At 36.0% G+C, this 21085-nt stretch overlaps 1 protein-coding gene and 1 non-coding gene across 2 annotated transcripts in view; both read left to right on the top strand.

Moving 5' to 3' along the window:
* The window catches only part of PLS3 (plastin 3), a 76275-nt gene that overhangs the window by 41332 nt on the left and 13858 nt on the right, over nucleotides 1-21085 (top strand). The window contains exons 2-7 of the mRNA XM_031445563.2: nucleotides 974-1057; nucleotides 11296-11459; nucleotides 17165-17294; nucleotides 17783-17915; nucleotides 19263-19344; nucleotides 20100-20265. Coding sequence (XP_031301423.1) covers nucleotides 985-1057; nucleotides 11296-11459; nucleotides 17165-17294; nucleotides 17783-17915; nucleotides 19263-19344; nucleotides 20100-20265 — 748 coding nt within the window. The 5' untranslated portion in view covers nucleotides 974-984. The remainder of the gene's footprint in view (nucleotides 1-973; nucleotides 1058-11295; nucleotides 11460-17164; nucleotides 17295-17782; nucleotides 17916-19262; nucleotides 19345-20099; nucleotides 20266-21085) is intronic.
* LOC116151092 (small nucleolar RNA SNORA2/SNORA34 family) lies at nucleotides 9935-10071 on the top strand. Its single transcript, XR_004134876.1, has one exon. It is a non-coding gene; the product is annotated as a small nucleolar RNA SNORA2/SNORA34 family (small nucleolar RNA).

Below are 21085 nucleotides of genomic sequence, written 5' to 3'. Positions count from 1 at the left end.
TCCTTATACGTTTTGAATGTAATGTAAGATTTTATCCTTGAAAGGAAAATTCAGGAATATCTTTTTCTGAATAACTTTTGGTAAGTGATGACTTCTCATTTGTTTGTTTTCTTTATTAAGGCTAGAAATGTGGGAACCTATTCAGATGGTTTTAGTAGTTTGCAATTCTATCCAAATTATCCCTAAAATGAGAGTTCTCAGGAGTGCTAATATATTCATCACACACAAGAAAATTTGTCTTTAAAATTTTTTATTACAATTTTATTGAGATATAGTTGATAGACAGCACTGTATAAGTTTAAAGTGAATGGCATAATGATTTGATTTACATACATCATGAAGTGATTATCATAAGTTTAATAAACATCCATCACCTCATATAGATAGAAAATTAAAGAAATAGAAAAAAAATTTTTCCTTGTGTTGAGAACTCTTAGGATTAACTCTCTTAACTTTCAAATATAACACACAGCACTGTTAATTATATTTATCATGTTGTACATTACATCCCTAGTACTTACTTATCCTATAACTGGAAGTTTGTACCTTTTGACCGCCTTCATGCAGTCCCCCCACCCCTACCTCTGGTAACCACAAATCTCATCTCTTTTTCTGTGAATTTGTTTGTTTATTTGTTTTTGAAGTATATTGACCTACCACACTATGTTAATTCCTTGCTACTCAACATAGTGATTTGACATTTCTGTACATTTCCGAATTGATCACCATGGTAAGTATAGTTACAATATGTCACACCATACAAAGATGTTACATAGTTATGGATTATATTCCCCATACTGTACATTTCACACCTGTGACTCACTAATTTTGCAACTGGAAGTTTGTACCTCAATCTCCCTCACTATTTCTCCCCCCAACCCCAACCCCTCCCCTCTGGCAGCCACCTGTTTGTTCTCTGTATCTATGACTCTGTTTCTGTTTAAAGTCTTAGACCTTTTTGGTTTCTCTTTAGATCGTCTTTAAATGGATGAGATGGCTACCACTCAGATTTCCAAAGATGAGCTTGATGAACTCAAAGAGGCCTTTGCAAAAGTTGGTAAGTATTTTTGGTAGAGTAACTCTAGTAAAGAAATCTTTCTTGGTCCCAATCGAAGTTATTTCTCTAGAGAATTATATGAATGGTTAATCGTGAACCTTAGGGCAAGACAGTTAAAATCAATGGGATAAAGTTTTAGAAGCTACACTTTAAACTGTGTTATTCCTAATTGTATCTAGTATCTAATATGGTCAAAGGTTTTTAGTCCAGGGTCCCAGTCTTTAACTGGGGGCTGCCGTGGCTCCTGAAATTTTTAGACAAATTCTGTGTTATTACCATATTTTATGTATCGTATTTTTCTGAGGAGAGGATTTAGAGCTTTCACCATATTCTCAAAGGGATGCGTGACCCCTGAAAATGTTAAGAACCATTACATGATGTTTCACCTCTGCCTGTTTAATTTGACTTTGTTGCCTTTTTCATGCATCTTCTGTGCCTTTGGATAATGAAGACTGTTCTACTTTCACAAATTAAGTTAGCATCAGTATAGGATGGGAAGACATAGCATGCCATTTGATTTATCCTTTAACATCATATAACATGTCTTAGAATTTAGCAGCTATGGAAGCAGTTTACAGTATCTACATTCCAAGTTTCAGTGCTCAGGTCAAGTCACTAGAAGATCATGAGAAAACAGGGTTAAGACCCGATTATTGATGTGTCAGCATGAGTCAACATGTGCTTAGAGAGGTATCTATTTGGTATCTCCTTGATTAAAGGGTATAAAGTTTAATTATAATGATTAGTTATTTAAATCAGAATCTACCCTTTGACCTAGGTTGGAAACCTCATTGGTGAAAAGTGTGGAAGTGTACATCTCTATTCCCATATATTTATAAGCAACATTTTCTGTGAAGGCATTTCGTAGTTACAGCATGCCTTGGGAAAAATAATGACCCCCAGCCAGAGTGACTATTCAGAATACCATCAGAATTCTAACTAGGAAAAAAAGATCAAAGAGTTCTGAATCTAACACAATTTTGTGTGTGTGTATACAAAGAAAAGGCAGTCAGTTAACTTGCCATAGGTACCACTTACCCTAAGAAGAGCAGTACTCAGTCTAATATTAGATTGGTTATGAAAAAACAGCAGGTGAATTCTTGGCTGCAAGATTTTTAAATCGCATTATTCTGCAGAAGTTTTTATCATAATTGTTTCAGGATTGCATTTCTGTTGAAGCTTCTGTTTTACTTACATTCATCTTTGAGTGTTGGGGACAGCCTAACTTTTTTATGAGTAGAATTTGTGGGTAGGGACCTTATTATTGCTATTGCTCAATGTTCAAGACCTCACCTCCTCAAATAAATGTTTATCGTTGAATACAGGCCTTGGTCTCATGTGCAGCATCTTGGAAATATTTGTATGCTATATTTTTAAAAAACCGAAGTTAATTCAAATATTGTTTACCCGATGAAACATGAATACTTTTATTAGTAAAAGAGCTTAATTGCTCCTTTAAAGCTTAATGATATAAAGAGGGCTGACCAGTCATCTCCAAGGAGGAAACAGGGCTAAATTGCTCTAAGTGAGGGACCTATTAGAACTTGGACTGCAAGAAAGGGTCACTGTGAAACTACTGTCTTACTTTAAATCCTACACCTTGGAGGGTTTAAGGTAGGCAAACACCTTCCCAGCGGCAGGGGATTGGACCATGTGTCTTATTGAAGTCCCTACCAAGCACATATTCCTATGATATGCAGACTCATTATTCTATATGCTGTAAATAGGAATTCTGGAGTCCAAAATTTCTGCCTGTTCCACATATCATTCTTTTGTATTCCCCCTCAATATCTAGCTCAGTGTTGCACACATGTTAGATTCTCAATAAATAAATTGTTAATTGATTGAATCCCAAGGAATTATACGTAGTCTTTTCATGTCCTGGGACTTTGTCAACTGTGAATTCAAAGAGTCTTTGTTACAAAGATTTTCATCATGGTGGAATTTATTGCTAAAGGTCTTGGCCATTACAGTGTAACACATAAAATTTATATTTCTCAGCATATTAAAGGACTTGTATGTAGTCTGTCTTTTAGAAAAGTGTTTCAAGACCCAGCTAAATCTTTTGATTTTCCTTTAAAATCTTTGTAGTTTTTAGTTGTTCTTAGTTATGGAGCCCTCAGGCAACTGTCAAAGGTGTTACAGAAATCCTTTTCTTTTTCATTCAAAGAAACTTGATTTTTAAAATCAAGCTCTATAACTTATTTTCCTGACAAGGACAGTTCCTTCTTGTGGGAGGGAAGACTACTTTGTCTCAGTTCAATTGTGACAAAATATGGAAATCATTATACGGTTTTCCCCATCTATTAACATTAATAGCCTTGATTATCTCTTTAGAAATTCTGCAGAATCATAGTGTGTGGAGAAAATCTCTGTAATTACCACTAATCATAGGTTTTGTTCAATCAATTAATAGTGCTTTGAAACTCTCTTTACTAGCAATAAATTGAGTATTAAGATTTAAAGTTCTCCTTTCACTCACTTTCTGCACCTGCTTAGCGTTAAATTCCAAGCAGTATATTTTCACTTAATTATTTTCATTTTCTAAACATTTGTTTCCAGTATTTCCCACTAGGATAGCAGAAGCCTTGGCTCTCATTTTTCCTGCTTCATAATGTTTGTTTCAATTTAAATGCATTTTTCCTGCTTCATAATGTTTCTGTTTCAATTTAAATGCTGCAGTGCTGCATAAGTTCCTTCTAAAGAAGAAGAAATAAAACTTTTTAGAACACTTAGGAAGTAAATATTTTACCAAGTAGAAAGTGTCTTTTACATTTTGAGAATTTAATCTTATTATGGAAGCTAGAGGTCATTTGAATGATTACTTCTCATGAAGATAAATCCATGTAATGTAAATCTTTTCAGATTGTCTGTAGTCCTACAAACACATCTGACTTTTCTCTCTCCTAAGCAATAGATAGCCACTCAGCTTTTTTTTCTTTAAATGCAAATTCAGCACCTTTAAAACAAAAAAATAATGGAGTTTTATAAATGACTAGTAATAGTGCGGGTATATTCTTTTGAGGCTGTGCACCAAACTATGCCAAAAAATTTTGGTTCTGGTGATTGTAGCTGTACCAGATTTTCTCATCTCAGGAAGTTGAGTTGTTTCCGATTACTTGATATTCTCTAGTATGCAACCACATCAGGATGATGCCGCAAAAGCCTGGTGGTTTCATTTAATTTACTTTTAGTATTCAGTAAAACAACACCAGTGCATATTTATTTAATTATGGCTTAAAAAATAAAAACTACAGCCTAACCAAAAAATTAAACAAACCACTACTCTTTCGGTGTGCCATCTGGTTAATTATCGATGGGCTAGTAAAAAGGAATGTCTCAGGATAGTCTGAAAGCCATGTTTTGATGGTTTGGAAGATGGAAGGAGTACGAATCTGTGGGTGTGTGGGGTAAGAGCAAGAGCACACGTGTGTGAGAATGTGCTCGTGTGAACGTGTGTGTGGGCGTGTATGTGTTTTTAAAGTGAGGAAGTGGCAGCAGGTGGAAAATGATGGCCAAACTGCTGGAAGTTTTGAGTTGGAAACAACATTGTTGGTTGCCTGGTCTCAGCCCTCTAACCTTGTCCAGCCTTCAGCTGTATTTGACCTCCACCCTTGGGGATCCACTATTAGGATGAACTCTGTAAGTAATGACCTCTATTCTACCCTTAACTGGGACTGATTAAACGGCCTCTTATATGTATTTGCTGGAATGAGCTACCTCAAAAGGTATAAGCTGTGAAAGGCAAAACCTGTATTTAGCTAAGCATCTGGAGGTGTTTAGCAGCTGCCTTTTCTAAAGTTTTAATGCCTAATGAAAGCTCGACTTTATTGCTTAGATCTTAGGATGGAATATAATCTAAATTCCTATACACAAGTCTTTTGGCTGAGTCTCTTAAATTAATATTTCATGTGCTTTCATAGGAGATCAAGGTTTTGTGTGTGTAAATCCATTATTGTTAGAAATACAGATTCCTTTTGTCATTTTTTAGTGCAAAAATTTGTGCAGTATATTGGTTAAACTAAATGGAATTTTTAAACCCAGCTTCTCTGAAAGGATGTGCATCTGCACTTGATTGGTTTTCTTCTTAAAGTCCTAATGAGCACTGTCCGTAGTGGGTTGGTAAAGAGGTTGCATATGTGTTGCAGATGAGGACATGCATATGCGACCTCTTTATAAAGAAAGACACTAGATGTGGACAGATTCAAGGATGGATAAGGCAACACACACACACACACACCCCCCCTGGGGGTCAAAGGAAATCTCAGTCTTTCTCACTGTCAGATTTATAAGACAAAGTAGCACCCCAAAAGATGCTTTTGAAGTGACAGATTGCACTGCATACCACCTGGACATGGGCAGTGTAAAACAGCAGCCAAAATCAAAACCACTTGAATTCTGGCTCAGCTTTCTCCAGACAAGTACTTAAAATAGCTTAAATAACAGGATGCAAGGGGAGGGAAAACATTTCCTTTTAAGGATATGCATTCTTGGTGTGATTCAAACTTCTGCAGGAACATGGCTGTATAATAAGTTTATTTACTTTAAGGTTACTTGGGGGGAGGGTTTGAGGAGACTTAACTGGCATCTAAAATAAAACTTGGTAAAAGAGCATAATGAGGTTTCTTTTAAAACAGAATGCAGATGTGAACTTACATGTGTCATCATAGAGACAGACAGGGAGAATCTGTTGTTTAAAACATTTGGTTCTTCATTTTCTGATGAATTTAGCAGCCAGTATGAAATGTGGGCCTCTCTGGTACAGCATAGGGAGCGTCTTAGCGTCTTTTTTTTTTATTTTTTAAATTTTTTTTTAACATTTGCTGAACCCTGCTCACTCTCTCTCTCTCTTTTTGGAGGGGGAGGTAATTAGATTTGTTTATTTAGTTATTATTTTTTAATGGAGGTACTGGGGATTGAACCTAGGACCTTGTGCATGCTAAGCACGTGCTCTACCACTTGAGCTATACCCTAGCCCCCTTTTTTTTTAAGTATTGTGATTTTTCTTTAAAAATAGAACACTTAATAATATCTTGAAATTTCACTCTTGTCTTTGTGCAGGGACTTTGTTCATTGGGTAGGTGGAGTTTCTTTTCTCCGGCAGCCCGTCATTGTCCATACTGACCAGATTTTCTGAACCAAGAAGTTGAGACCCATGTGTGCAGAAACATTGAGAATGCTCTAGATAAGACAGGCTTTATGATAACATCTACTTTATAGGTAGTCGAAAATATGATGCTGGAACAGAAGACTCTTCGAAATGCAGAACCTGTTCCACCAGACGCCAATGTGTAATGAAGAAAGGGCAAATGAGCCAGAAAGGGCCTCCGGAAAATTGGCAGCTTTAATGAGAAAAGAAAAGACTGCCATTAGGCCAGGAGGTTGTGATTTCCAGTTGTTAAGACTGTTTTCAATCTAGGTCTGTGCTTTTTTGGGTCAGTTTATTATTAAATTCTCATGTTTATGTCAAAACTCAGAATAGGAAAAGTTCACCATGAAATACAGTCTTGAGCTCCTGGTTAATAATGTCACTGACAAGGTAGAAGCTTTCTAAAATGCCTTTCTGCTATCATATTCTGGCCTTCTGTAGCACAGCACACTAGATCTCTAATCTTGCTTAAGTGTGTGTGTGTGTGCACGCGTGTGTGTGCGTGTGCACTTGCGTGTGCGTGCATGTGTGTTTTGGCTGAGGACTGGAAATAAAATTAGCATAAAACTCTTTAAAAATAATTGTACCCTATTTTGTCTTTCAAGTCCTTTAGCAGCTGGGAGATTTTCTGAAATTAATTGCAAGCTGCCTTTTTAGGCTCCCTCTGCCTTCTTATTGAAATTTAAATTGTTTTCTTCAAAAGATATGATTTAGGAACTCGAAGAAAGCCTGGCTGTAATTAGCCGGTACTCACACTGAAATGCCTTTGATCTCAGGAGGTAGCACAAGCTGGATCTGCTGTTAAAATACTGAGAAATAGCAGAGGAGGTAAAACTTTATAAATACGTAAAAGTAGATGACACACGGTCTGTGGTTCTCTTCCCATATCAGGAAAGATGTAGGAAAGAGATTCAAAGTGACTCCAAATTTTGATAAGGATTTTGAAGCCACAGTTTCAAGTAAGACCCAGGAGTTCCGTCTGATTAATTTCTGTGTCTTTGGTGTCTAGCGCAATGCCTGCTACAGAGTGGGCACTCAGTTTGCTCTGGAACTTGACTCATGGTAAACAAGTGCACAGATATTTCTTAATAAAGTCAAAGCAGATTTCTATGCTTAGAATGAGAGAGAGGCCCTGACCCATCGGCCATCCCTGGTAGTCTACTTGGATACTGCTTGGTGGGTGTGTTCACTTAGAAAACCAAATTACAGATCTGAAGGCTGCTGGGTGGGGACAGGATTAGAACAAAGGGAATGAGATTGAATGTTATTTAAGGGATATTTCTGTCTTTAGGGTTTCCTGATGAATTGCCATTCAGTCTTTCCATGCTATTTCTGCATTTTTTGGTCACTGCTGTTTGCTTAGTTCTGTATTTAAAATGCTCATTAGATTAGAGCAGCCTTTTCCTGCTTTAATACTTAGGAATCAATGATCCTACAAAAATAATTTTTCCCACTGATTATTCTGTGCAAGGTACTGTGCTGCATATTGGGGCTAGTGATAAAAAGATTTAGAAGAATCTTTATCAAGAGATTTACAATCTCATAAGATGGGCAGGTAATGACAAATTCTCATTCCTCCAACCCCTCTTTAAAATGTTCCTGTCCATTACTAAAAGCATCAGTTATTACTACTTTTACTTCAGAATAGTGTTTCCTCATGTGGTTATTTTATGTTAGTTATATTTTAGGGTGGCTAGTTCCTGGCATCTTTTAATCACATCAGTGAGCATCTAATTAATGCTCAAGGGAGGTTATTTTAGAAAGGGTGCACACAAGTGGTAGTTCCCCCATTGCCTGCTCCTTTCTTCTATCTAAAGGGAAGAAACTGCCAGATATATGAGACTCTCAGGGCCTTTCTTGGTTTCATGTAGCTTTGACCTTATTATAGTTCTCCAGTATTTACTTTTAAACATCTCTACCTTCACTTCTATTGTATTACCGAGAATACAAAAAGAACAACATGCTGGGTCTAAACTAGAGTAAAGAACACAATTAAATTCTGCTCAGATATGTCATTTCAGAAGTCAGGGTAAAGTAAAATACATTTTCAAATATCCTTCTATCAGAAATTGCTGGAGTGGACAGACAATTTGCAAGGAATAAGCTATCTCCTTCTCTAAAGATACCGTAAAATGAACAAACATAGCATTTAGATAATAACGTATAGTAGTCATTAGAATGTTGTTACTCTGTATTTGTTTTTAATGTGTATGATGTTTTTATTTCCAGTTTTTAGAGCCAAAAATGGACCTTACAGGTCATTTGATCTACAGCCCTCCTTTTACAGATGAGGAAACTAAGATCTGGAGAAATGACTTGGTCAAATGAGTGGCCAAGATGAAATTAGACCCTGTGTCACATTATTCCCACGTGTTGTGTCCCTTAGCTATGTTGTATATCTTTCACTCCATCACACTTACTCCCTAGTACTGAGCTCTCTTTTAACTTTTTAAAGAAAATGGGAGGAACAGATTGGTATATACATGGAAGAAGGTATATTCAAACTCAAGAATTTCATTTATTAAAAGTTCCTAAAATCCTGCCACAGTGCCATGTGGATTACTTTGTTCTTTTTAGCAACTGCAGATGTTGTTGCTGGATTGATTTCTGTGTATAAACACTTTACTAATAAAGTGTTTGATGTATGGCCTTTCATAAGTTCAAAGCAAAGAGTGAAGATGTGCCCTAGGGGGATTAAATGCTTTACCTCGAAGGAAGTATTAGTGATTTTCAAAAGTGTTGAGTAGTTGGGGGTTGATGCTTTAAAAGTATAGATATTTTAATTGATAGATTTAATATATAGTCATCTATGTTTAAAAATATTTGACTCTAGAATTATATGCTTCATTAAAAGTAAAGATACAGTTTCATCAACCTTCAACATCTTGGGGAAATGGTTTCATACAGGGGATTTAATATTTTAATAATTGACCCAAATTGGCTACTATGAATTATGCTTAGATCACACTTAGAATAAAATCCAAAGTGTGTCCCGTAGCCTCTAAGACCTTTTATGATAACTCCCTGACCTCATCTCTCGTTTTCTTCTTTGCTCACTCTGCTCAAGTTATGCTGGGTCTCTGCTGTCCCCAAAACACACCAGAACACTCTTTCACATCACAGACTTTGCATTTGCTCTTTCCTCTCCCTAAAATCTCTTCCCCAGATAGCCACATGATTTGCTTCCTTACCTCACATACATCTTCATTCAAATATAACCTCATCAGAGTGGCCATCTATCTAAATAATATTCTATCTAAATAGCAACCCCACCATCACCCACATCCTTACCTGCACTATAACCCAGGGTTATTCAGTTTCAACACTATTGACATTTTGAGCTGCACAATTCTGTGTTGCAGAGAGTGGGTGAGGGGAGTCACATGCATTGTAGGATTTTTAGCGGCATCCCTGGCTTCTATACACTGGATGCCAGGAGCATCTCCCCCACCCCTGGTTGTATGTGGCAATCAAAAATGTCCCCAGATATTTCTGAATGTTCCCTGGGGAACAAAATAACCCCCAGTCCAATCCCTTACCCCTCTTTTTTTTTCATACCACTTATGTTATAGTATATTATATTTTATAATCACATCTCATGTTATATGTTATTTGTTTATTAGTATGGATGTGAGCTTTTGTACAGCAAGATTTTCTTTCATTGGATGCGGTATCCCCAATCCCAGGATCAGTATCTGGTACAATTTTTAAGTAATGTATCAAGTGAATCGGCCCCGAATCAAGGCCAGCCGCTTGCTGAAGCTGTTGGTTTCAAGCAGAAGCCTAAAGAAAAGTCTTTTTATGGTCTGTTGGCCATTTCAGAACTGTGGAAATGTAATGGTCAATTCATTAGAAAGAAACATCTGAGTCATTGGTGATAGATGTGGGCTAATGTTTATTTGTAGCTGATTAATACTGGGATTCCAAAATTTAGAGATCCCTGATTTAACTTGTTCATTAGAATTATACTACTGTTCATAATAATAATACATATAAGGATCCAATTACTACCCCCAAAAATTGCTGTGGGTTTTCCACAAAAACAGTAGGATGATTCTTTTTGAGTTGTTTATTGGATTGTAAAAGTGCATCTATATTGTGGACATTGATTGAGAAAGTTACTTTCATAGTAAAGCACTTGTTAAATAATTTTTGGAAAACAGTAATGTATCAAATGAATTAACTTCACTGTATATTTTCTTGAATGGTGCTGTCATCACCTTGAGTCATTTTTCTATTCAGATTGTTTCCTTTTATTACAATAATTAAATTTATATATGAAAACCAGTGGAGGATCTAAGGAATAAAAAGCATTTTTGAACAATAAGTATTTGAACTTGCTGCTGAAAGTCCAACTTTCTTTACTAAAAAAATATACCCAAGTGATTATAACCTTCAGGACATTAGCCTTCTTTCACAAATAAATTAACTTTTGGTCACTAATCAATTTTTTCCCCCATTTTTAACAGTTTCAAAATAAGCAGCATCGGCACTTAGGTATATACTGTTAAAATGATGGCAGCACAAAAATTATTTATAGACTCCATTTAAACATTTGTATTACTCATGACTGCGTTTATTTTTATGAGCTCTATATTTGCTTTGGACTAAAGTTTATTTACATTAACTTTTGAAAAAAGTTGGCACTGAAGATGGTAGCTTAATTTCAGGTATGCTTTGTAATATAATCGGCACTAATTCGTACTATTCTATTAGACTAAGGGGAGAATAAGGGGCACAGTGTTTTACTGGTGTATAATCTATTAATTCTTTTTTTTTAAGTCCTGTTAGCTTGATGATTTAATAATAATTTTATGAAACAACTATACTTTCTTAATATTGGGGATGCTATTTTTAAGTAAAGCTATTTATACACTGTTTAAAATAGAAATATGATGTAAAACCATGCCCTTTCAGTTAAAATTTGCATTTCCATTTCAAACATCCTTAGGTACCAAACAGTAAGAAAGGAAAACATTGTATCTAGGCGAGCTTATGAACTGAGCCTCAAAAGAAAAATACTCTAATAGGTTAACTTATTTCCTAAAACTTCCTTTCCTTTTTTTGTTTGCTCTCCCATTTTACAAAGATCTCAACAGCAATGGATTCATTTGTGACTATGAACTTCATGAGCTTTTCAAGGAAGCTAATATGCCGTTGCCAGGATATAAAGTGAGAGAAATTATTCAAAAACTCATGCTGGATGGTGACAGAAATAAAGATGGGAAGATAAGTTTTGATGAATTTGTTTATGTAAGTATGTGAAAATCAACCTAAGTTATTAGAAGTCATGATTGTTCCTTTGTCTTATGGGTTCTTTTAGTAATAAGTCCTGTTATATTAAGTTCCTAAATACATAACATTAGTACTATTATAACTAATAAAATTTCTCTCATTTCCACCTACTATACTTGCTTCATTCTTTTAGCCATTAGAATATCTTAACAAAAGAACTGAGAAAAAGAATGCTGACAGAATCAAAGATAAAACACTCAGTCTCCTTTGGGGGCATCATTAAAGGTCATTTTTCAAGGTGCAAAATGACATCCTCAAAGTGTCCTTTCTGTCTCCCTCAGTCAACAGTGTGCTCCCAAATCTTAATGATACACCCCGACTCACAGTCTTGGAAGCTTCCTGAGTTGAACTTTCTGATTAAAAAGATGTTTGCTACTCTTGTGGTAGTAGTATTTAACTGTACCGTGTTCTCTAGGATAATAATTTTGATAATTGAAAGTTAGGAGCATATCCTTTCAGTCCACTGGAAGAGACATTTGAAATTCTTGTTTTCTTCTCTAGTATCATCAAATACTCTTCAAAGTTAGAGGCTGATGTTTTAAGTCTTCTACCCCCAAGCACCTTATGTTCCATCCTCAGTGCTTAGGGACTGTATGGCCGTCACTACTGAAGCCTAATAGTTTTCGCTGCCAGTGCATGGGGTCAAGATTTTTCTAGACATATGCCATTTTCCATCCATATTCATTGATAAAATATTTGAGATATATATTGCAGAATAGCTGTTGCCTCTTCCCTCAATTAAGGACACTCTTAAGATTTTGTTTTTGTTTTTTATTAAAGGCTCTTTGACTAGATCTAATTGGGCATTGCTTACATATATTGCAGATAGGTAATTAGTGCCTAATACTTACCACAAAGTTCCTGACACTCCTATCCTCCTTTTCCACGGTTTGTTTTTGCCCCAGGACACCTGAAAGGAGAACTTATACTCCCATCAGTAACCATGGCTCGCTATAGCAAGTGAAATTCTGATATGTTTTCTCTGATTACAATTAACCCCTTTAGAACACCTTGAGAGTTCCAGAAGCAAATTGACTAAGTAATGATGTCTATTCAGCTGATAGAATTTGCGGGGACAGGGCAGGGTGGGAGGAATGTCGCTGTTAAAAAATGTAGACATGTGTCATAATTATAATGCTGTAGTTCTTGCCATCTTCTTTTGAAATACTGATTTCTTCTCCACCATTTTCATCTCCAGTTATTGCCAAAGCCTTTTGTTTTGAATCCTATGTTCAATAGTAAGTTGTAGTTGACTTGGAATATGAGCACTTGCATGTCTTCTGATGTGTAATTTGCCCACCTTGTAACTGCATGTTTAATTGTGAATTTCAAGCAGCTTAGAGCAGTAGTTGATGACGATCACTTATTTTTGATACAATTTTCTGCTCAGAATTGTTTAATCTACTAGAAAGAACAGACATAAATCATTAAGATTTGCAGTGTGCCAGTATTTTTAAGGACACGGTTATGAAATTGTCTTTGAGAAAAATCATGTTAGGGAAATATTTAATTTTGTGTATTTGAAACGTTGCTGATTCTACACAGCTCTTGGTGGCTTTTAAGTGAGGCAGTGTGATTACCCCAGTATTTTTCTTAAAAAATGAATAACAGGCATAATAATATTTGGCATCACCAGGGATTCTTTTTTAAAAATGAAATACTAATGAGGACATTGTAGGTTAAAATGTCTATTTTAGAATTGGAAGGAATCAATTTGTTTATACTCCTTTATTTTTCAAATTAAAAAAAAAAAAAAAGCCTGGGTTCCTGAGAAAGGAAACTACTTGCCCAACATTCCACAAGAGACTAGTGGCTTTTTCCAGTTACCTCCCTTCTATTCAAGAAATTTGAAATGTGAAGGACAATAAAAAAACCTACCTGAAGTTTCAGAATGATACCACCATGACTGTACTGAGAGAAAGATGGGTGTGTAACCGTCTGTCCACTCCCATCTGCCTTGTCATCAATGAAACATCTTACAAATTGTCAAACAAAATATGGGTTGATCTTAGTTATCTGGAAAAGAGGAAGCACATTATTCATGTCAGGGATTACCATAAGGAAATAAACAAGTTCTTGCATGTTAGTCGTCTGCTTTTTATTTAAATTGCTGCTTAGGAGGTGTCAGTCGCAAACCAGGCTACAAACAAAATCAGTTTATATTAATTTTGGAGACAAATATATATGTGTAGAAAAGAGTCCTCAAATTATATGGAAACTTCACATTTTAAAATAAATATATTAAGTGATACTGTTTCTTCTAGATATTTCAAAACTAAATTACTGTATGAAAACGAATATATGTATATTCACGTGTGACTGAAGCATTATGCTGTACACCAGAAATTGACACAACATTGTAAACTGACTGTACTTCAATTGAAAAAGAAAAAAAACTAAATTACTGGATTTTTACCCTTACAAGATAATAGTGGGGTTTTTTTTCCCCTGCATCTGTAAAAAGAATGGTATGGCAGTAAGTTCTTTCAGCAGAGATGTCTGCATTGAACTCTTATTTTCACAGTGAGAACCTTGCTCTAACATATTGGAAATAAGTTGTTGACCTGTTTTAGGACTTTTACTAATAGTACCCACATCATAGGATTAAGTAACTTTATGTAAAGTGCTTAGAACTGTACCAGCCATGTAACAAATGCTACATAGCTGTTCCTGGTAGTTATTTTTATTAAAAGGGCAGTGTTCTTTTCCTATTATTACTAAATTTAGGCCTGCAACAGATTCTCCAAAAAGTAAAAATTCAGACCTGCTACTTTGGAAACAAGCCTCAAACACTGGAAGCCAGTCTTTTTTGTTTTTTTTTTTTTGTTTTTTTTTTGCAGTTCTTTCTGAGATCTTTCTTTCTTAAGTCCTATACCTCTACATCACTCTGGTTGGGCCACTATTCCTGTGCTGAGCTAGGAAGGTGATGAAACTTCTAAAAGGAAAAAGAAACATGAATGTTCCATGAAAGAGACTGGAAAAGATGTCTAGAACCAGAGTGAGCAGTGTACACCAGGAGTTTGTTCACACATGATAAAGCAAGTCCTTCCTCATGGAGGGAAAACAGCATGAAACAGTGAGCTCATTAGTATCACAACGGGCAGCTTTGAAAAGATTCATTGACAACTCTCCAGCACAGTAGTTGGCCTGGTTTTATCTCTGATTTCAGAGATTCTTGTTAAGCCAAGGCTTATACTCAAACAGCTTTATCATCCACTGAAGCGACTTCTCTACTTGAGTAGAAAATAAAATTCTCACGTAGTAAATCATTTTAACAGATACATAAGTCTTCGATTATCACTTATCTTTTAATTTTTTTAAATCTAAAGAACAGAGGGGAATACTATGAAACTGAAAATTTGAACTTGGCTGGAATAATTTATTTTAAAGTATTTTTAAAAGGAAGGAAGGAAGGTCTTGTAACTTTTGTAAGACAACGGAAAGTTAACTAATTTAATTGCAACATGGCATGCCATTCCCAAGCATTAGGAGTTTAACTGGAGCTGTCTAGGTAATTGCATTAGTAAATTTTACAGCAGACACTCTTTTTTAAAAATTCTTATTTGTATTATTCCTCTTTTCCATGATGTATACAAATTTGGATTTATTTTTCAGCTGAAATTGTGATCATGGAAACAACCTAATTTTTAGAAGCTAATGATCCTTGAGGCAAAAATAGTCATAATAAGAAAAATAACATTTCATACGTCATTCTGAGGCAGTGACTCCGAGGCAGTCACATTTTGGATATTTTTTGTCATTCCAGTGATTTATGATATCTCAGTCTTGAGGAAAAACACACAGCTCAGATTCTAATTTACCAGACAACGTTTTACTAAATGAAGTAGAGTTTAGAGTGAGAATAGTGAATATTGTTTTTTCACTGAGCAGATATAGAGTTATCAGAGAGGCAGCTGTGGGAACGAAATGCATCGCACTTTAAGACTGCTACATTCTCGGGTAACCATTTTGTTGTGTAATCTTGGCTTCGAAAGGAAGGTAAATTAGATGAAATTACAGTTGGACTAAAAAAATCAGAGTGCGAGTAAAAATAATTTTAACGGTTTGAAAATTACCCAGAGTACATGAGTCAGCTCTGCACTATTAAACTTAACAGGAGCAAGTATAATAGCCAGAGAGGAGGAAGAGTGATTTCCTGGGTTGGGTGTAATATTTAGAGTGGTCAGTGTGTATGTGTGTGTCTGTATGCACGTACAGACATAGACACGTGTACACACACACCCGTTCTGAAAGTCTGCCTCGGAAATTATAGGTATAGCATGCAATCACAGCTATGGAAGTTGAGTGAGCTTCATCTTGTAAAACTTACTGCTTACTAACTATTTTCCTAAATAAAATTGGATTTGCAAGTCCAAGGAAAACCAAGATTCAAGAAAGGTAGCAGGAAAAGATGACTTTGGGACAGGGCTGCAGCAACTTTCCTGCCAGTTCCAAAAAGCCACTCTCTTTTGATTGATTAATTACAAAAAGGTGCCCTCTTGGAAAGACTAAATGTAAAAAGGCACTACTGTGTTGGCCTGACACAGTCCTGTGCAAGACACCAGGCCTGCTTAGGGGAGCGTGGACTGGATTTCAGCTTCTGCTTGTGGCTGCTGTCAGAGATACAGCCAGAACTGCTAGATACCGTGACCCTGTTCTACGAACTCAGACATAGGCTAGCCCTCCTGAGGTGTGTGTGAGAGTATGTACCTGTCAGTAATGCTAAAGGCCTTTAATTATCATCTTTCTGTTCAGTGACTTTTCCATTAGGGCCATACGTGTCTTTTGATAAGCCCTTTTAAAGAAGTTTTTATGAAAATGCTACATCTTGCTCTTTTACAGGCGGTGGCTAATTTAGCCATGCCCACTGGTAGATCAGGAACAAACTGGAGGTTAGGTCAGTTCCAGTATCTCAGACACATATAGGCAGACCGTTGGAATGTCCACTCATTCAGTCAGGCAGTTAGAGTAGGATATGAAATTTGCTTTCTTACCACCTGCTCTTGTACAGGTGGGATGTACAGGTTAATTTCATAAGCCATGGGCCTTATTGTGAAGACAAGCTGGACTTCATACATGCTCCAACAAGACAATCACTGAAAAGCCTCTTTTTCTGAGTTTATTCTCAACAGTCATCTATTGCTGCCAACTGAACACTTTTTAAGACACTTTCCCCCTCATTATTGTATACATTTAGGTTGAACAAACTTTTACTGAGCTACCCCATTATAAAAAATAGTCTTTTTGGCTGAGCAATAAAATTTTCATCTTTCTTTGCTCTATGAGTCGTGCTTAAGGAAGGGGGAATCCTTCAGCCTCTTCTCTCCAGGAAAAGAACAAAGCCTTCCTTGTTCTAGAAAATTAACAGATTTACCTGTGCCTTTGAACTACACCAGTTTTTGGCTTAAAGCGGCTTCAATGCATGTGGCACTTAATGTTTTTGACAAGTGTGTACAGCTGACTTTCTGGCAATTCGTTTTCAGTAGCTGTATCATAGTACTTGTTTAGCATTTTAAAAACTCAAGCCCAGTTTGCCTTATCTTTTAACACTCATCACCTGTGGAGCGAAATGTAGCTTCTCAGAGTATAAAAGAAGATAAGTAATATGCTAATGGTTGTGCCTGATTGAAAATTGTGAACCAACAACGTATTTTCATTAATAGATTTTCCAAGAGGTAAAAAGCAGTGATATTGCGAAAACCTTCCGCAAAGCCATCAACAGGAAAGAAGGGATTTGTGCTCTGGGAGGAACTTCGGAGCTGTCCAGTGAAGGAACGCAGCATTCTTACTCAGGTAATAGTTTTACCCGCATAAGGTTAACACAACGAACTAAGTGGGGTGCCTGCTGTAACGTCAAGGAGGCTCTCTAGAAAAACATTGCCTCCTAATTAAGAAGACAGTTGAAGTCGTTCTGACCTGTATTTGGACTTGGGGCTAATTCTTGCTGTAAAAGCATTAGAGGTATTTATTTTATGGCTTTGTTAGCTTGCAGGAGAGATGATAGCCTGTGTGCACTGATAGACTTTATTAGATTAGAGCTCTACACAGCAGTATAATTTTTAAAGAATTTTGTAACTAGCTTCTCCTAGGCTCAGTTAACCCTGTTCTATTCATTTTGTTAGTTTTGTAATTCCTAATAGCCACTGTGTTGCATTCAGTGGTTTCCAAAGAGGGTAACCACACTGTAACATTCAGTCCTCCTGAACAACTATTTCAGGCTTTGGAGTCAAGTATTTAACCTAGAGTGTGAACTAATGTCTTGTTATTCGACATAATTATAGAGGAAGAAAAATATGCTTTTGTTAACTGGATAAACAAAGCTCTGGAAAATGATCCTGATTGCAGACACGTCATACCAATGAATCCAAATACCGATGACCTGTTCAAAGCTGTTGGTGATGGAATTGTGCTTTGGTAAGATGTTGGCTTATTTTATATCCAGATTTCCAAAAATCAGCTTCCATGTAATTGATGAATATTCATTTCTGGATACTTGACAGCTTCATCTCAGGAAATAATTAGAATTGAAAACTTTTTATGTCAATATCTCTTTAATTTCAAGTACCATAGCCTCCAAAGGAAAAAAGAGGCCACTCTTAACACGTTTTACTCTGCAGTTACTTTTTTCTGAAAAATGCATTTGCCATTGCTGCTGCCCCAGAGCCAACGGTGTATTGGCAGAAGTGATATAACATTATCAACACTTTGTTAGTGGATGCTCCTGTTTTGAGGCAGTGGTGCACAGTGGTTAAGAACATGCTCCATAAGCAGTCTGCCTGGTCCCTGTTCAGGCTCTGGCAATCAGTAGCTGTGTAACCATGATCAAGGTATTCAGCCCCTTTGCATTTCAGGTTCCATCCATTATAATCCCAATATTGTACTTAACCTTACAGGGTGATTGTGCACATTGAGTGACTACATACAGAGCGCTTAGAACAGTACAATGGATATATTTCAGATGGCAGTGTACCATATGTAAAATTCCTTTTTCGTTCAATAAGGTCATTTTAGTTGTTTGAAAAGCTAATTTTCAGAATGTGAAATATCCCTTTTCTTGCCATTTATATGCAGTAAAGAAATAATTCCCCTTATGTTTTAATAGAAAGAATCATATGGTACCATTTATTTAGTATTTTGCATGGGAAGAAGCATGGTTTTTCCTATGCAGAATAACGTGTTTTAGGGCAGTATTATAAGCATCTAAAGTGTTAAGAGTCTAACTCCAAATTTTAACCTAATAAATCAGATTCTAGCCTAATTAATATAACCTTTGTTTCATCATTATCACTGTATTTCCAGCACCAAATATAGTACCTGGCACATCATTTAGGCACTCAGTAAGTATGTGATGAATGAAAAACTCTCATGCTCAATTAATTTTACCTCTTTGTAGATAAATAGTAATTTTAATTCTGAATTATATAGTCTAGAAGAGAGACTCAATTTCATTGTGGGATATTATCTGTTTTTAACATTTATCCAAGTAATTCATTCTTCTAAAAGAATGTGGAAAATACAAAAAAATTAAAATAAGACAATATGCTGCAATCCCCAACTCAGAAATACTCAACTACTGTAAACATTTTGGTCTTTTTTTTAACTTGCATTTTTATATGTATAGCTTTTTGTGATCAACATGATAAAAGTCACATATTGCATTTTTTCAGATTACATGAGAGATCTGTTATAATAAGCCTTAAAATATTTGTGAGCATTTACAGACTCTTTAAAAATCAACACATTTTTACATTCTTGTTTCAGTAAAATGATCAACCTTTCAGTTCCTGACACAATTGATGAGAGAGCAATCAACAAGAAGAAACTTACACCCTTCATCATTCAGGTATGCACTGTTCTCACCGCCTTCTTCCAAGAAACTACTATTTGCGGACCTGTTCTACAGACCATAGGCTCTGCACTTTGCATCTTCTTATTTAATTCTCATAACAACTCTGAGTTTAGGTTTATTTTCCAGATTTCACAGAGAAGAAAAGCTGAGACTCAGAATGGTTTCTGAGCTTGCCCGAGGTTCACGTTGAAACTTAAGTTCAAATCTAGGTCTAACTGTAAAGCCTTGTGTTCATTACATTTGGTATTCAAACATACAAAAATACGCAAAAATATTTAAGCTCTTAATTAATTAGCATGCTTAAAGAATGGAGGAGTTTTCTTCTCCATAAAGTGAGTATTGGACTATTGGATAGCAAAATCCCATTAGGCAAGAGCACTTCTTGGGATGTGGAGATAGAAAACTTCTAGAACTCTCAGGTGTAATAGATCTCGAATTTAGGCATTTTTAGAAATACGACATTTAAGCCACCCAGATATACTTAACTTTAATCACTTAGCCTTTTTCTTTAGTGTCAGTGTACTTCAAAAGAGTCCAAATAAAAATACCAAGTTAACTTCCCCTGGAAATCTGGAAAATACAGTAACAATATGCTTTTAACACCAAAGTCTGGATATTGTTTCCTATAGATCATATATGTGTGAAATTAATTAACTTCCTCACTGCGTGTTATTTTCTGTGAAGGGAGAAATAGACCACAAAAAACAGAAAGGTCAAGAAGCAAGTGTTGTAAATTGGCTGTCTTGCAGGAAAACTTGAACTTGGCACTGAACTCTGCTTCTGCCATTGGGTGTCATGTTGTGAACATTGGTGCAGAGGATTTGCGGGCTGGGAAACCTCATCTGGTTTTGGGACTCCTTTGGCAGATCATTAAGATCGGTTTGTTCGCTGACATTGAATTAAGCAGGAATGAAGGTAATGGAACACAGTCATTATTTCAAAAGTTGTTTATTGGTCATGTTTTTCCTAGTCATCCAGACTGTCATGCTTTCACTTAATTGAGGTGATTAGATGATAACTAGAATTCACATAAGGTAATGCTATAGTGTTATTCAGGAAAACAGCCTAATTATAACTTCCTTCTTTAGTAGAAATTAACATTTATCTAGCACTACAGAATTTATTTCACAGTAAAGACACAAAAGCACAGAGAGTTTAAGGAACTTGCCCAGAGTCCCCAAATTTGAGGTCTCTTCTTTTCTGCTCTGCCTACACAGTCCCGACCCCATCACCACCCTCAGCTCCAGCACTGCATACCATCTCCTATTTTTAATACCTTTTCTAGTCTATCATACATTTAGACATCTTCAAAAATATTCTGACCTACCCTCGATGATCTTCTATTTCCTGAATCAGCAGAAGCATCATCCTGCTTACAGCATAGGTTTTTATACCACATTGTAAACTTATAGTTTGTATAAGCATATGCCATACAACTGTCATGGGGTCCTAGGGAGTACTACATTATCCTCTCCTTATGAAGTTTAAAATATTAAGCATCACTTCAAATATTCACATTTTACTCTGGAAATCACCATATCAATCCTCAGTTACTTTGGGTGACGAGTATATTGGGGGTTCTCAGTTTTTCAAGGTCTCATGATGCCTGTCAACAGTCTTCCACATTTATTCAAGACTTTATTACACTTACACTTTCGATCCACTCAGAGGTGCCCATATTTGAACAAATTAAATTATTCTAATTGCTGGCCTCTTCACAGCAGTGTTTGTCTTG

Source organism: Camelus dromedarius, chromosome X (genome assembly GCF_036321535.1).
Source record: "Camelus dromedarius isolate mCamDro1 chromosome X, mCamDro1.pat, whole genome shotgun sequence".
In the NCBI taxonomy this organism is placed as follows: domain Eukaryota; kingdom Metazoa; phylum Chordata; class Mammalia; order Artiodactyla; family Camelidae; genus Camelus; species Camelus dromedarius.
Note: the sequence above shows the minus strand (reverse complement) of the source record. Positions and strands in the feature narration are given on the sequence as shown.